Below are 14,252 nucleotides of genomic sequence, written 5' to 3' on the forward strand. Positions count from 1 at the left end.
GGCATTCCAGCCTTCTCTAGGGAAATATGGTGTGACATATTTATAAGGGGTTTTTTGTTTTAGTTGAAGTTTCTATTTTAAAATTTGTATCTTGGTTCAAGCATTGCAGCAGTCCTGCAACAGGAAGGGCAGCTTGGTTGGACACCAGGCTTGGAAATAACATCACAGGCAGCACATCAGAGTCATGCAAAGTAGGAAAAACCCTCAGATTCATGAATTGGGATTTCCTGTGAATGGCTCGGGTTTCTGACTTAGCTGGTTGTGTAAACAGCGAATAACTGTAAGTCTGGGCAGAAGTGGCAGCTTCAAGCAGTGAGGTTAATCACGTATAATCATGTAGGGAGATGGTATCTGCCCTCTCTTTGAAGATTTCTTGACATTTTATCTTTTTTTGCAGTAGGCGGGGAGCAGGTTGCTTGACACAAGTTACTGTTGTCAGCTTTTAGTGTGGCTGCATCAATCTGAACATCTTTTCCGTGTAACCAAACAACTTCATTTAACGTATTTATTCTCAGTCATTCAGACAGAAATTGCTGTATACTGGGTTTTAGGGATGCTCACTATCTTCACTGTTCTGTGGAATAGGTAACTGCATTATCTGATCTGCAGAGTGTTTCAGCATCACACTTATTTAAAGCTGAAGACCAGATCATCTTTGTTGGCTCAGACATGTATGCAGATTGCAACATAAAATGAGTTAGAGTTTCTGTGTTGGGTGAAAAAACCACAGTGGTGTTGAGATGGGTCAGGGGCCTGATTACAACCTGTTGCATAGACCTTGTGGTGTGGTATGCAGATAACTGTGGTAGTGAAATGAAATATTTGTGTATATCTGGCTTCAGTAGTAACTTGGTACCATTATACAGGAAACCAGTACCAAGAGATGCTCGTTAGATACTCGGATTTTCTTGTGACAAGGAATAGAAATTCTCTGGGTCTTCCATTGTCTGTATCATCTCTAAGTGCAGATGTTACATGTGAGCAATTAGTGGTTTGTTCTTTTTTTTTTAACGTGTGAAACCACTAAATAGCTTCTTGAAGTCTCTCTAGATGTTTGCAGTAAAAGCTGGGTGTGGGTACAGAGCTCTGCAGCAGAAACCCTTGAGGTTCTGTGTGCCAGTTATAGACTATTTGGGTACAGCTTTCATTGGCTGTTTAGTCTGATCTATGTACAAAATTTGAATCATATTTATGAGCATTTAACAGCTCTGGACAAGCCTGAGCAACTGTTCCAATTAGTATTTGGTTCATTAGGGACAACTAATGGAGTTGATTACCTGCGCTTTTTTTCCCTCCCACAAGCTGTGCGGACACAGGGAGCATAGATCTTTCTGGCATATTGAAGGGATAGAATCAATCACAGACAGTCAGAGTATTCAGGGTATAAACTCCTTTGTGGTATGCCAGGCCGGGGGGAGAGGTGTTGACTTGTCAAGCTGAGAGGGCATTAGAGTTTGGATGAGGAATGAGAGACAGAGGCAGCAATTCCTGCAGGATATGTGAGGACCAATAACCAAGGTATTGGTTACATGTGAGGCTGCTCTTTGTGTAAGCCACAATTTGGAATGGAAGTTGTCTTTGAAAGGCAGTTTGCTTGTGTTTTTTGTCCGAGCTCCACCGGGGACTGCAGACAATTGTGTGAGGATGGAGTGTTGGAGGCTGGCACTGCCATTCCCTGTGGAAGTGTGAATGCCCACTTGTCTCCTGTGCTCCTGCCAGCCAGCTTCGCTCCCGGCCCTCGGGACAAAGTCATCTCAGTTACCTTCTCTTGTTCATTGTTATTTGTGCAAGGTTTGGTACTGTGGGGAACCAGCAGCTCATTTGAGAAATTAAATTGAAAGATATGAAGGAGACTGATTTTTATCAGGAAACTTTTTTTAGTCACATTCTGTTCCTTCTCCTCAAGTGTAGCCACAGTGCGTGGCTGGCAGCTTCTTAAAAAGCTGCTTTTTCACTATTGTCCCCCCAAAATTGGCTGTGATTTCATGATATGGATGGAAGAAAGGGAGCATTATACTTAAGAATGTTAGATGCTAAAAACTGATGGAACAGCAGTTTGAAGTATTTCTTTATTTTAAAATTTCTATCTTGTTTGGTAACAGCAGTAGTACTTCACGTTAAATAAGGACATCCATTTGGTTCTTTAAGTGGAGTGTTCTTCCCTGGTTGCTGAAATAAATCTTCATACTGCTCTCAGTGTAGTTATTTTTACTGTGTAAAATTGACTATAGATCTCTCTTTTTATTGTCATTATAGAAAACCTAGAATAAACTCTCAGTTGGTGGCACAACAAGTTGCCCAGCAATATGCAACCCCACCACCACCTAAGAAGGAGAAGAAGGAGAAAGTGGAAAAACAAGACAAAGAAAAACCTGACAAAGAGAAGGAAATTAGTCCAAGTGTTACAAAGAAGAACACTAACAAGAAGACTAAGTAAGTGTGAAGGATCTGTTACACTGTTAAATGTGATGTCAGTGGCACTGGTTAATTGTGCAGTTAAACTAACATCGTGCTCTCCCTCTTCCCTCCAACTACTGCAGACCAAAGTCGGATATTGTGAAAGATCCTCCTAGTGAAGTGAACAGCATACAGTCTGGGAATACTACAACAAAGACCAGCGACTCAAATCACACTTCAAGGTAACTCTAGACTGAAGTTAAGCTTTTGGTGTCTGAGAACTGAGTTATATAGCAAACACTTCTTTTGTTGATATATGAGCACTTGAATACTCTGCTGGTGAGCACAGATCTGGGCATTAGAAATATTAACTCTGTTGTCCACTCAGTTTTCACTTCTCTGCTAAAGTAATTGTATTGTCAGTTGGGCAGTACTGCTTTTGGCTGTAAAGCACAGTGGGAGAAAAACATTAACCAGCAATCATATCGAATTCTTATCATCGCTCGATAGCCGTAACAAAGGTTACATTTTACTTCCTTATCCGTAATTCAGTCGCTGTAATTGTCAAGATAATTTTCCAAGTATACAGGAACTAAGTATACATGAACAGATTTGCTGGGATCTTGCTATCAACAAAAAGCACAAATGGCTGGTTTGATATTTGTCTAAGTTTCAGATGAGTGTAGGAGACAGGTTTGTTCCTAGTTTTGCCTATACTGATCTTCCATTTCTTAAATCAAACGCTCAGCATCAAAAACCAGTTTTTATGTTATTGAACTTGAGGGCTACAGGAGGCAGAACTGAACTGGGTGCTTTGCCTGTGTGGGCTGTACAAGAATTGCATCTCTTTTCAAAATGTGCTGTAATAAGTGTTTTATAATGAAGCCACATGAACTCAGGCAATATTAGTTTGCTGCAGACAGTTGTAAAGCACATGGGAAATATGGTTGGCACAGCTGTTGGCATTAAGATTGGCAAGGTGTGACTGCAGAAAACTCTTGACTTGGAAGCTTTTAAATAATAGCATGAAAATCTGTAATAAGAATGAATATCCTTTACACAGTAACCCACTGGAATGTAGTTGAGGGCAGTGTGAAATTTGCTGTGCTACAAGACTGAGCTGTTTGCAGGGACTGCTGTTAACTCTTCCTCAGCCCCCAAAGATTGAAGTATCCATTCCTGATTTGATTAGAGAAATACAACTTTATTACAGTGATTTTTTTCCTTGTCTTATTCTTCTTTAAATGGTACTTTTTTTGAGACTTAAAGGTGCAGGAGACTTGATGCACTTGACTGATGACATAATATTAAATTGAGAGATTACATCAAATAATTGTTTTTCTTTCTTGAAGGAGTCGCTTTGTCTGCTGCAGAGTCTTCTAGTCCACGTTTTGTGGCAAGCTTTTGTCATTCTTAATTAAACCTTAATAGTATCAAATCTAGCTGGGTATTTTTAAGGGCTACCTCATCTCCCCTCAGTTTTTAACCTGTCTTTTTAAGTGTTTAGTTTAGTTGAACTTTTCTTGCATTGCTCTCGGGAGTGCTGTCAAGGATCTTTTTAAAGGATCTGATTTTTACAGAGTTCAGCTTTTTTTCATGCTCAGATTGTTTAACTGTTGTTTTGGGTGTTTCTTTTTTTTTTTTTTAAATTGTCTTTTAGGGCACTCTGGATTATTAAGAAATCCTGTTTGAACTTCTTGGATACCATGCCTGCTTCTGACAAAATATCTTTGTTTATCCCACTTCTCCCTGTGCACTTTCAGAATGAATGTTTTGAAACACTTTTCTTATTTGACCATAAACCTTTTTCACTATAAACGTGAAGCACCGGGGTGTTTAATTTTGTAAAATAACATGAATGGGCCAGTCCATTTGCCTTCTATAAGAAGCAAAAATTGTATGCATGTGCTGAAGAGATTGTCTGGAGGTTTCCATCCATGCTTAATCAGCTCCTTGTACAGGGGAAACCCTGAAAACCTTCTGGACAAATGGTCAGAGAGCTCAGTTCTAAAACTCACATTGAGAATATTTGTGAGTGGGACCATGGAGAAATCCTGCACCTCAGCCCTGCTTCCCCTTCTGTGTTACTTTGTCATGGCATTTAAAGATGCATGGGCAGTTCCATTTTTATTTTCTTCCTTCCCCACCCTCTTCCCCACCCCCAAACTCTCAGTGCTGGTTTTTGACAAGCAATAACCAGAGTTCACGTTCAGCCCTGTAGGGAGGTGGAGGCAGCAGGGTCTGTTCCAGTATCTGAGCCAGCTTTTTTTTTTTTTTTTTTTTTGGCTGTTTCTGAGCACAAGAGAAAACAAGTGACCCAGGCAAATTACAGGAAGAACTGGGTTTCCTAGAGGAACTCGGGGCTTGGGGAGGAAAAGACGTACTCGCACTACGCTTCCGGGAACGCTCGGTGCTGCGTGTGGGAGCATCTGCCAGCACGGCATCCGAGAGCCACGGAAACCCCAAAACCTGCTGAGCTGGCTGGCCTTTCTTGTTACCCACAAACGAGGTGACATCATTTCATCTAGCCTGTGGTTACGTGTTGGATTTGCCAGCCGGTGCGTGCGTACGACACACACGTGTGGGCGCAGCGATCCGCGAGCGCGGCACCGGGCTGGGAAAGGCCGGTCCCTGAGCCCAGGGGCTGCTGCAAGGAGGAGGTTTTACTGGCTGTTATGCAGTGGGTTTTTTTGCATTTTCTATCTATCTGCTTTTCCTGTGGTACTTATTAAAATTTGAGACAGCCTCCTAGGTTAGATAAGAAAATACTATTTTTGGTGCAGTAACTTTATTTTTTGTAAGCATTTTGCAGAAATACAATTGTTCTATCTTAGAAGCTGTACATCTGTCCTCAATACGTTTTTCTCTTCTGTCTAGTTCTGAAATACCACTTGGATAGCTACTGCTGCAGGACTTTCTCCTTGTTAATACCACTGCAAGCCATTGAGTATTCATGGCAGATGCAAAATGAGCTTAATTCCCTCTTTTTCTGTTTTACTGCACCAGCCTAGTGTGCTGCAAACGAGGAGGAGAAAAGGCAGAGTGGTTTAAAAGCTGGAGCTTGATCCCAAAGTAAACTAACCTTCCCTCCATCCCTCTCAATAAGGCAGCTCTCAGCAAGCTACTTTTCACTGATGTATAAAGACTCTCCTTTTTAATTTCCCTATTGGGAATATTCCGCTGCTTAAGCCTGACCCTTAATTAGGAGCAAAAGCTGTAAATTACAGCACTCACTGCAGCTGACTTGGAATTTGCTGGTAGCTGGAGGAGTGTCCAAGGTTTGTTGTAGCAAAGCTTTGGACCAGCCCGTGAAATGTGCATGAATGTCGGCCTCCTAGAGTTTAGACCTTTATTAGCTACATTACTAATTGAATGATAGCACAGCATGCAAATTACTGAGATAATCCTGAGCAATAAATACCAGTGGGTTCTTTTCTGGTGGTTTAGGGTTTTTTTTCCTTTTTTGGTTTTTTTTTTCCCCTAACCAAAAGGTCTGGCCACAAAAAATACCTTTATACATTCTGGATTTTATTTACAATAGCCTCGATTCCAGAGGGAACATTTTGAGCTCTTCTATCCATAGGCTGATTGGGCATCTGATTTGTATAAGCTCAAAGCAGTTGAAAGAGAAGCCAAGTTGTCCCAGTGCCTGTTGTTTGCAGCTGCAGAGTTCCAACATGGGAATGAAAGAACCGTGGCCGAATGCTTTCATGTGGTTTTGTATTGCAGAGTCACAGCCTTGTCTCATAACATCAGGGCACATGATGAGATGGTGAATTTAGATAAGAGAACTCTTTCATCTGCCCCTTGGGGAGGAGATCCTTCACTCTGTCTGGCTCCTGACCGCTTGGCTCTGCCGTGGTGTCCTCCTTTCTGGCAGAGCTGGATTAGGGATAAGTCTACAACAGATGCCCTGTGCAGAGCTCTGTGAGACAGGTCGTTCCTCTGGGGCTGAGCCTGGCTGGCACAGGGAGCAGGTCAAACCTTCATCCTCCACTGTGCAGCACTTCCTGCTGCCTGGGTTCTCCTCCCAGCTACTGCCATCTGTGCCAGCGAGGGGAGGACGAGTCACACCGAGTTTGTTTTCCAATGCTTTTTCTAATAAACTCTTCCCTTCTCATTTATTTTTATCCTTTTAATAAATGGCTTCTCATTTATTTTAGACCCAGACTGAAAAATGTGGACAGAAGTACCGCACAGCAGCTGGCAGTCACAGTGGGAAATGTCACAGTAATTATCACAGACTTTAAAGAAAAGACTCGCTCTTCATCCACGTCGTCTTCTACAGTGACCTCCAGTGCAGGATCAGAACAACAGAATCAGAGCAGCTCGGGCTCTGAGAGCACAGACAAGGGCTCGTCCCGTTCCTCCACGCCAAAGGGGGACATGTCGGCAGTCAACGACGAATCTTTCTGAAAATTGCACATGGAGTTGTGGAAACTATGAATCAGGGTATGAAATTCAAACACTCCACCTGCCCACGCTGTTCAAATCCTGGAGAGCCTCTTCTGTGCTTGAACACACTTTCTCGGACATCGACCTCTTACTGATGCAACCAGGATAATTTCTGCTTGCCGTGGGCATCTGGCCACCAAGGAATTTCTCACCCTAACGATTACTCTTGACACTTTTATGTATTCCATTGTTTTATATGATTTTCCTAACAATCATTTATAATTGGATGTGCTCCTGAATCTACTTTTTTATAATATCTGCTGTGCACAATTTTCCATGAACATGACAACTTTTTGTTTTGGGGTAGGGAGCGGGTGGGGAGGGAAGGGGGCTTTATTTATTGCATTCACAAACTCCATCCTCTTTCAACATATCCTTTTTAAGTTCAGTTCTTCTTCCAGTTATACTGTGTACTATCAGTTTTGATATAAATTATATATAAATATATATATAAATAAATATATATAAAGGGTTATTTGAAACCAATACATGGAAACGCTGGTGCTTGAAACACTGTGAAGTGATTAAAAAAAAAATTGAACAGTTCAAGATCTGGGACAGTCCCCTTCTGTGAAAGTACTGAAACTGAAATGGAACTGGTCTTAGGTGAAAAGTGTTCCTGAGGGTTTGAACCTGGATGGGACCTGTTCTCTCTATTGTTCCTTCCCAATTTCTTCCCTAAGCAATGGCTAAAACATACTGGACACACGGTTTTGATTGTTACAGCTTGGGATCCGAGATGAGAGAGGGTTGCTCCGGGTAGCTTGTGTTTCTACTGGGGTCCCTCAGATTGGTGATGTGCAGGTCCGTGCCCGGCTGGAGCGTAACCATTCCCAACCAGACTGCTGGTGTCATGCCATGGATCCATGTGTTTGGTAACGTGAGCACCACGGTGTCGTGCACAGCCAGTCCCGCAGGTGCTGGTGGTGGTAGAGTTAGTGAATTCCATCCGCCTGCCTCAGTGCCTGAGGTAACTGTAGAACTGGAGTGGTGGCTGTGGGGTGAAGGCAGCAGGGAGCCGTAGGGCTGGGAGCGATCCCGGGTTCAGGAACCAAGCTGGTGCTCGTTCCAGCCGCATGCGGGTCAGCAGTTGTCAGCCCCTTCCATCTGTCCCATCCCTGCTGTGGGGATGGCTCTTCTCCTTGAAGTCCATCTGTATTCCAAGGATTGTTTCTGAACAGCATCTTGTCCAGTGATGGGCTTGTCAGCATTTGGACACTTCTGAGTCTCCTGCTGTGGGAGCAAAAGTAGGGAAAAGCTTTCATGCTGGCAAGTGAGCGACATGTGGCTCATGCTCATGACCAGCATCTCCTTCGTTCTTACTCTAAAGCTATTCAGACTATAATTTCTTTTCCTGGCCTGTTAGTGTTGCTTTACAGTTTACCTTCCATGCATTATCCTGCTAAAACACTTGGCTGAAGAGGTGAAACAAACTTTTTTTTAAAAAAAAGCAAAACAAACCCTAAACCTCTTTGGCTTTTCATCTTTTTTTTTTTGGCCCCAGGGTGCTTTGCAGTAATTTCAGGCACAGAGGCTGTGGCTTCATTTGACATGAAATGCATAACTTTTGGGCGTGATGAAAGAGGGCCACATTTTGACAACTTTGTGCCTGTTTGTTGTATTATGAATTATTTGCTCGGTAAGAGAAATTTCTCTTTGTGGAGGCAACTGATTTAAGATTTCTTTTAAAATCTGTGTGGTTTTGAGTAGCAGATGTAGGTTCCTTTCACACTGGTGACAGAAATGTGTGAGTTAGGGATCTGTTACAGCCCCTGCTTGAAGGCATGTGCTTGGCAGTGCCTTGGCAGCAGCAGTTTTATTCTGAATATGTTAACGTGGGCACCCCAACTTAATTCTGCTTATATTCACAGTATAGGCTGTCTTTTTTAAGCATTTTTAAAGTATTAAATAACCAAAGGAAAACAGATGCTTCCTATGAGCATCAAGACAATTTATTATACATAGTTTTAAATACTATGAATATCTCAATCCACATTTTAACATTAGTGGGATATTGCAAAGACATTCCTTTTCCAGTTTTTACTATTCCTTTAAGGGTCTCAGGGAGGGTAAACTGGTCAGCCATATTTATTTATTTTACTGAAATGTATTGGAATAATTTTTTAAGAGAGATTTTTTGAAGATGCCCCTGAACTTGTATATTTTGCACTGCTTTATAAATGATCCATTATCAATTAGGCTTGCGTGCATCTCGGCCGTGATCCAGCCAGGAGTGTGAGCGAGTGGCAGGTCCCGCTGGCCTCGGTGGGGCTAATTCTGGTGCTTCAAGTCAAACCACACGCTCACCTTCTTCACTGGATCTGGGAATTTGTGCAAAAAAAAAAAAAAAAAAGGCAAAAAAAAAAAAAGCATTGTGTGTACCAGGAAATTACTTCTTTTTCAAGTGAAAATAGACCTGTAGATCAGTTGAAAAAGCTTTAACTGCCGTAACCAGCTACTCGTGGTGAAGTCGGTAACATCTGTCTCTTTGGCCTCCTCCTCCTCCTCCTTGATAAAGTAGCTTGCTATAAATAAATGGGAAAATTTCTTTGGAACAAGTGACCTGTAATTCTGCATTCAGTTAGGGATTGCTTGCTAAGCATTGGACCCCCCCCGGCCTCATCCATAGCTGTTGTGTTGTGGTTTGAAGGGCAGCGATTGTTTTTACACTTAATTTCTCCGGGTGGCATTCCCACGGCGCTCGCCCTCCGGCGGGATTCCCCCCGCACCGTGTCCGTGGCTGTCCCGCTGGCGGTGGGGAAGGTGTTTGAGAACCAAACCAACCAAAACACTAGTGTAGGGAAGGACCAGATTCGCGGTGTTCAGTGGCACAGAAAGCAGGTAAGTGAAGCACAGTGTTAACGATTGCGAAGTTTCGACTCTTACACAGACACACACACACAGACACCGACACAGCTTGCCTGACTTGCTCAGTTGACGTAGTTCTGCAAAGGAAAGGTGACAGCGTTTTACACGACCAGGCTATTTATTCTAATTGGAACTTAGCTTCAAATTGGACAGATCGAAAATTTGGCAGCAGCTTCCGTGACTTTATTTCCACTGAGATGTTTTCACCTGCCTTACCAAGATCATTCTCAGTCTACTTTTTTAAGCTCTACCATGAACTTAAATTATTGAAAAATTTATTAATTGCTGACTATATAATAACCTTTGCTTGTATGTAACCGAATGGTTTTAAGAGCCAACATTTAGAGTATGACAATGGAGCTGAACAGTTTTTAATGCGCAAGCAGTTCTGTTCTTGTGTATGACTTGTAACCTTAATTTACTGTGTAAAGATGGTTACATTATTTCCTTAGCTTTGTTTGTTGGAGACAAATATAGAATGCTTGTTTAAGTATGTCAAAACATAATCTTATCTTGTGGATTTTTATGTTAATGTATTATACGAGCTATATTTTTCATTTGCCCAGAAAGACAGCTTGTATAACGCTTCTGAAAGTTTTTCCGCTCTGTAAAGTCTTTAGAGCTGACAGTCCTGTTAGGTTTGTTTTAATCTTCATGCTAAAGTGTCAATGGTGGTTTTGTGAACTGGTCAGAAATTCACAGGTCTTAAATGTTTTTGGGAAATTTATATTGGACACTGCTCTTTGTCTAGCAAATAAAAGATGTTAATATATTCCTGTTACTGGCATGTGCACGACTGTTATTAGAAGCCACTTTATCATTTTCCTGCTTTAAATAGAAATGTCTATTTATGAATTCTGCTTGTAGTTTTTTCACAAATAAAATAGTAAAATTTAATTAAATCTGAAAGCTCTCTTTTTTGGGAGATGCCAGTATTCAGAAAAGGTGGAGAGTCCTGTTGTTGGAGCAGCTTGTCAGTCTGTACATCCTGTCCGGGAGCCGCCGCTCGAGCACCCACTTCTGCAAGCACAGGTTGTGCACGTGGAGAACCTCAGTCAAGCAAGTAAATCCAGTTTGTTCTCTGGGACTCACAACATGCAAAGAGTTTGTGGTGGATGTGTCTGCAGAATTTGGGCTTCTGGTCCTTGGAAATAATCATTTTCCCCCTTTCTGTAGTCACAGGAGCAGCGAGGCTTTAGTGCAGAGGATTTAGTGAGAGCCCTTGGGAGTTCCATTGGTTGCCTTGTGCTAACAAACTCCCAGGAGTAAATTTAATAAAATGTAATTGAGAGTCTAATTGTATTTCTGTAGTGTAAAAACACTGGTATTTTGCAAGCAGTATTTTTGTCTGCCTAGAAAACAAGGATGATGTGAATTATTGGTGCTCTTTATAGTTCATGTTTCCCCTCCACCACTTGAAATGGGAGATGTGTGATGTAACTGTTCAAATATGAAGTTGAAATTTGAAAATGAAGCAATAGGTAAAATGCAAAGAGGACAAAATCTTACTCTAGAGCTTTGTTTTTTCAGGAATATATATGAGGGCAGTTCCTAAACGAAAAGTAGTTTGGATACTTTTGTGTATGGTGGGGGAAGTGTGTGTTAAAAGTAGAGGTCGCTTTGAAAAACCCCGTGTGCAAACAGACTTAAATGCTTTTAACCTCAGTTGGAAGCGATTCAGATGCCTTTGTGCCAAGAATAAGAAGAAACAGGAAAGGTAGTGGTTGTTCTACAGGCCTGAAAAGCACTCGCTTGGCATGCTGAGGGCTGAGCAGAGAAACAGTCCTTGCCTTGAAGAGCCTACGGTCCCCATCCTCCACCTGTGACCAGCCAAAGGTGCCAGAGCTGCAGGGAGTGGAGGAGACAGGCTTCATCTTCATCACCTTGATGCTTGAAGGTGAAGGCTTGAATGGAGCCAGCAAGATTTCCGTAGCAGTGCTGTCTCCCCTTAAGTCACCCCTTCACTGACTGATCTGGAAATCCCTTGCCTTGGAGCCCAGTGAGCCAAGGGCCACCTCCAGTGCTGGAGCTGCAGAGCTGCCCCTGCTGCAGGAGAAGGGGGTTGAAGGCAGCAGAAAAAAGGGCACCCAAGGCTGCTGCAAGGTATGTTCTGGACTTGAGTGTTGTGTTGAAAGGTTTGTGTTTGTTACCTGTAGGGAGTTTCAAGGCCAGGTTGGCCTGGTCTAGTGGTCTAGTTGGCAACCTGGTCTAGTGGAAGGTGTCCTTGCTTGTGCCAGAGGGTTGGAACAAGATGATCTTTAAGGTCCCTTCCAAACCAAACTGTTCCATGATTCTAAGTAACAAGAGGATGGGGAATTCTCTTCATGGCTCCTTAGGGTTTTGTAAACTTCTGGGACAGTCAGTTGTTTTAAGATTTGTAAGTGTTATAACAAACAGCACCAACTTCCATAACTGGGAAGAGAAGAAAAACCCTCTCCTCTGTAAGGGTCACGTGTCAGCTAATTTTTGAAACTATTTTTATTTAAATCTGACCGTGCCCCCTTCACACAGCAGTTTGGGGGCAATTCAAATATGAAGATGGAACACCCTGCAGTCAGGAAGGAGCTTTAGGAATCTGCAGCAGGGCTGTGCCTCTTCCTTTCCTGCCCGACACGCAGCCCTCAGAGTGATGAGCTGTGTAAGTCTGGCAGCATTTAGGTCACAGTGAGAGTTTCCAGGGGCCAAAGCAAAAGTTGTCTGCAAAAGACACGATGGATGTGATGAACAGCCGTGCTGGACCAGCTGTATCCCGTGGGAATGTGATTCCTGTTCTGAGTCAGCAAAGCACCCTGAGACAGGGCTTGTGTTTGGATCCCAACTGCAGGCAAAGTCCTTCCCATCACATGGAGGCAGCTACATCAAGAAGAAATTGCAGTTGTGATTGCAGAGCTGCTGTCCATCTTTCCTTCTTTGCATGACCAAAAGAAAAGAACAACCCCAAAAACCTGGCTGGAAAACTGATGCCACTTAACTGCAGAAGATGGGTATGAAAAGAATGCACTCCTGTGCTTATGGGTTTGTGGATCCCTCTGGGATGCACATGTTCAGCTTCAGGCAGATGTCTTGCCTTGCAGCAGGTTGGATGGACTGCTGGAGCCCCATTTATTTGGTTGTTTAAAGGCAAACCTGATTCTATGATGCTTTAAAGAGGGCAGAGCTCTGAAACTTGTGATTCACAAACAGAAAAGATTAAAAAAGACCCAAACTGATCCTGATCACTTATGGAGAACCAGCAGGACTGAATGGAAGAGGGAGAACAGCTGCAGTTTGTAACACCTGGATGCCCTCATGGCTTTTGTAGTTGTAACAAGAAGAGGGAAATGTCAGGTCTTTCTGCCTGCCTTTCTCTTGGCTGTTTCTGGAATATTTAGGTGCCTATGTTGTGCTTGTCTTTGCTCCTGCTGTCAGCAGACACAGCGAGGTTTGTTTGCTGTTTTCCCCCTTACAATGATGGATTGCTTGATATTTGTATGGAGCCTCTTTCCAGACAGGGTTGGGGCTGATGCTGATCCCGGCTGAACCCATCTAATAGGAAGACACTGGAAACTTCAGACGTGTTTTCTCATTGTTTATTCTCAGCAGAGAAAAACCTGCGTGCAGAGATCACCAGCAACATCAAAGGCTGTTTCAGAAATTCCTAATCAAAGCACTTCACACCACTGCAATTATCCCACTTGCAAAGCTTCCCCATGGCAGAGCATGGAAGCCTGTGACAGTGAAGAGTGCTCTATACCTAGCTCTGGTCTTCAGTTAATATTAAAGCTAGAAAACCATGTCTTCCTGCAGCCTGTACTGCGCTTTCCCAGCACTTGCCTGAAGTCCCCTGTTGCTCCTTAAACGGGGATCACTCCTCACACAGCAGTAACTGATCTGGCAGCTCTGGCTGTGCAGGGAACACGGGAGGCATGAGCCAGTTGTGCTTCCTAGATGAGGAATCAAGAAACAGGTACTCCTTTGTTCTCCTCTGTGTATCCATACAAAAATAAAAGAGAAATTGCTCTCCACCATGGCTATTTATTATTCCCGGGATCCTGAATATTTCATGATTTTCTAACATTCTTAATTTTTTTCAACTTTTTTTTCATCATTAGGAGTTGTCAAAGCTGTTCCAACCTCCTTGAGAGGCTGTTCCAGCACACTCCTCTGAAAACATTCTGAGGAAAACTTAAAACTGCACAGTAACAACTGGAGAGTCCCAGTGTGAGAATCCCCGTTGCTCTTCATCCCTGCCTTGGCAACCCTCCCCTCCTCCTGCCAGCAGGTGAGACAGAGCCATTCAAAGCCTGTAATGCCGATATTCACTAAAGTACCGTGAAATTCCCAGTGTAATACACACTTGATAACAGCACATCAAAGGCTTTTAGGATGCATTAATTGGCCACAGCTACTGGATCTGGCCGGAGTTGGAAGGAGAGGTCTGAAGTGTTCGAGCTGCTCTAAACTGCTCTTAAGTGTGGGAAAAAAACCCAAGCTGGGGAGCTGAATTCGGGTACAAAATATCCCTGTGAGCAGGAGGAGGCTGGAATGCTGCA

At 43.0% G+C, this 14,252-nt stretch overlaps 1 protein-coding gene across 1 annotated transcript in view; it reads left to right on the forward strand.

The window, feature by feature from the left end:
* The window catches only part of RYBP (RING1 and YY1 binding protein), a 43,168-nt gene extending 32,546 nt beyond the window's left edge, over positions 1–10,622 (forward strand). The window contains exons 3-5 of the mRNA XM_064667176.1: positions 2,257–2,433; positions 2,541–2,639; positions 6,561–10,622. Coding sequence (XP_064523246.1) covers positions 2,257–2,433; positions 2,541–2,639; positions 6,561–6,813 — 529 coding nt within the window. The 3' untranslated portion in view covers positions 6,814–10,622. The remainder of the gene's footprint in view (positions 1–2,256; positions 2,434–2,540; positions 2,640–6,560) is intronic.
* Positions 10,623–14,252: the final 3,630 nt, after the last annotated feature.

The sequence above is a fragment of the Pseudopipra pipra genome, chromosome 11 (assembly GCF_036250125.1).
Source record: "Pseudopipra pipra isolate bDixPip1 chromosome 11, bDixPip1.hap1, whole genome shotgun sequence".
NCBI classification, from domain to species: domain Eukaryota; kingdom Metazoa; phylum Chordata; class Aves; order Passeriformes; family Pipridae; genus Pseudopipra; species Pseudopipra pipra.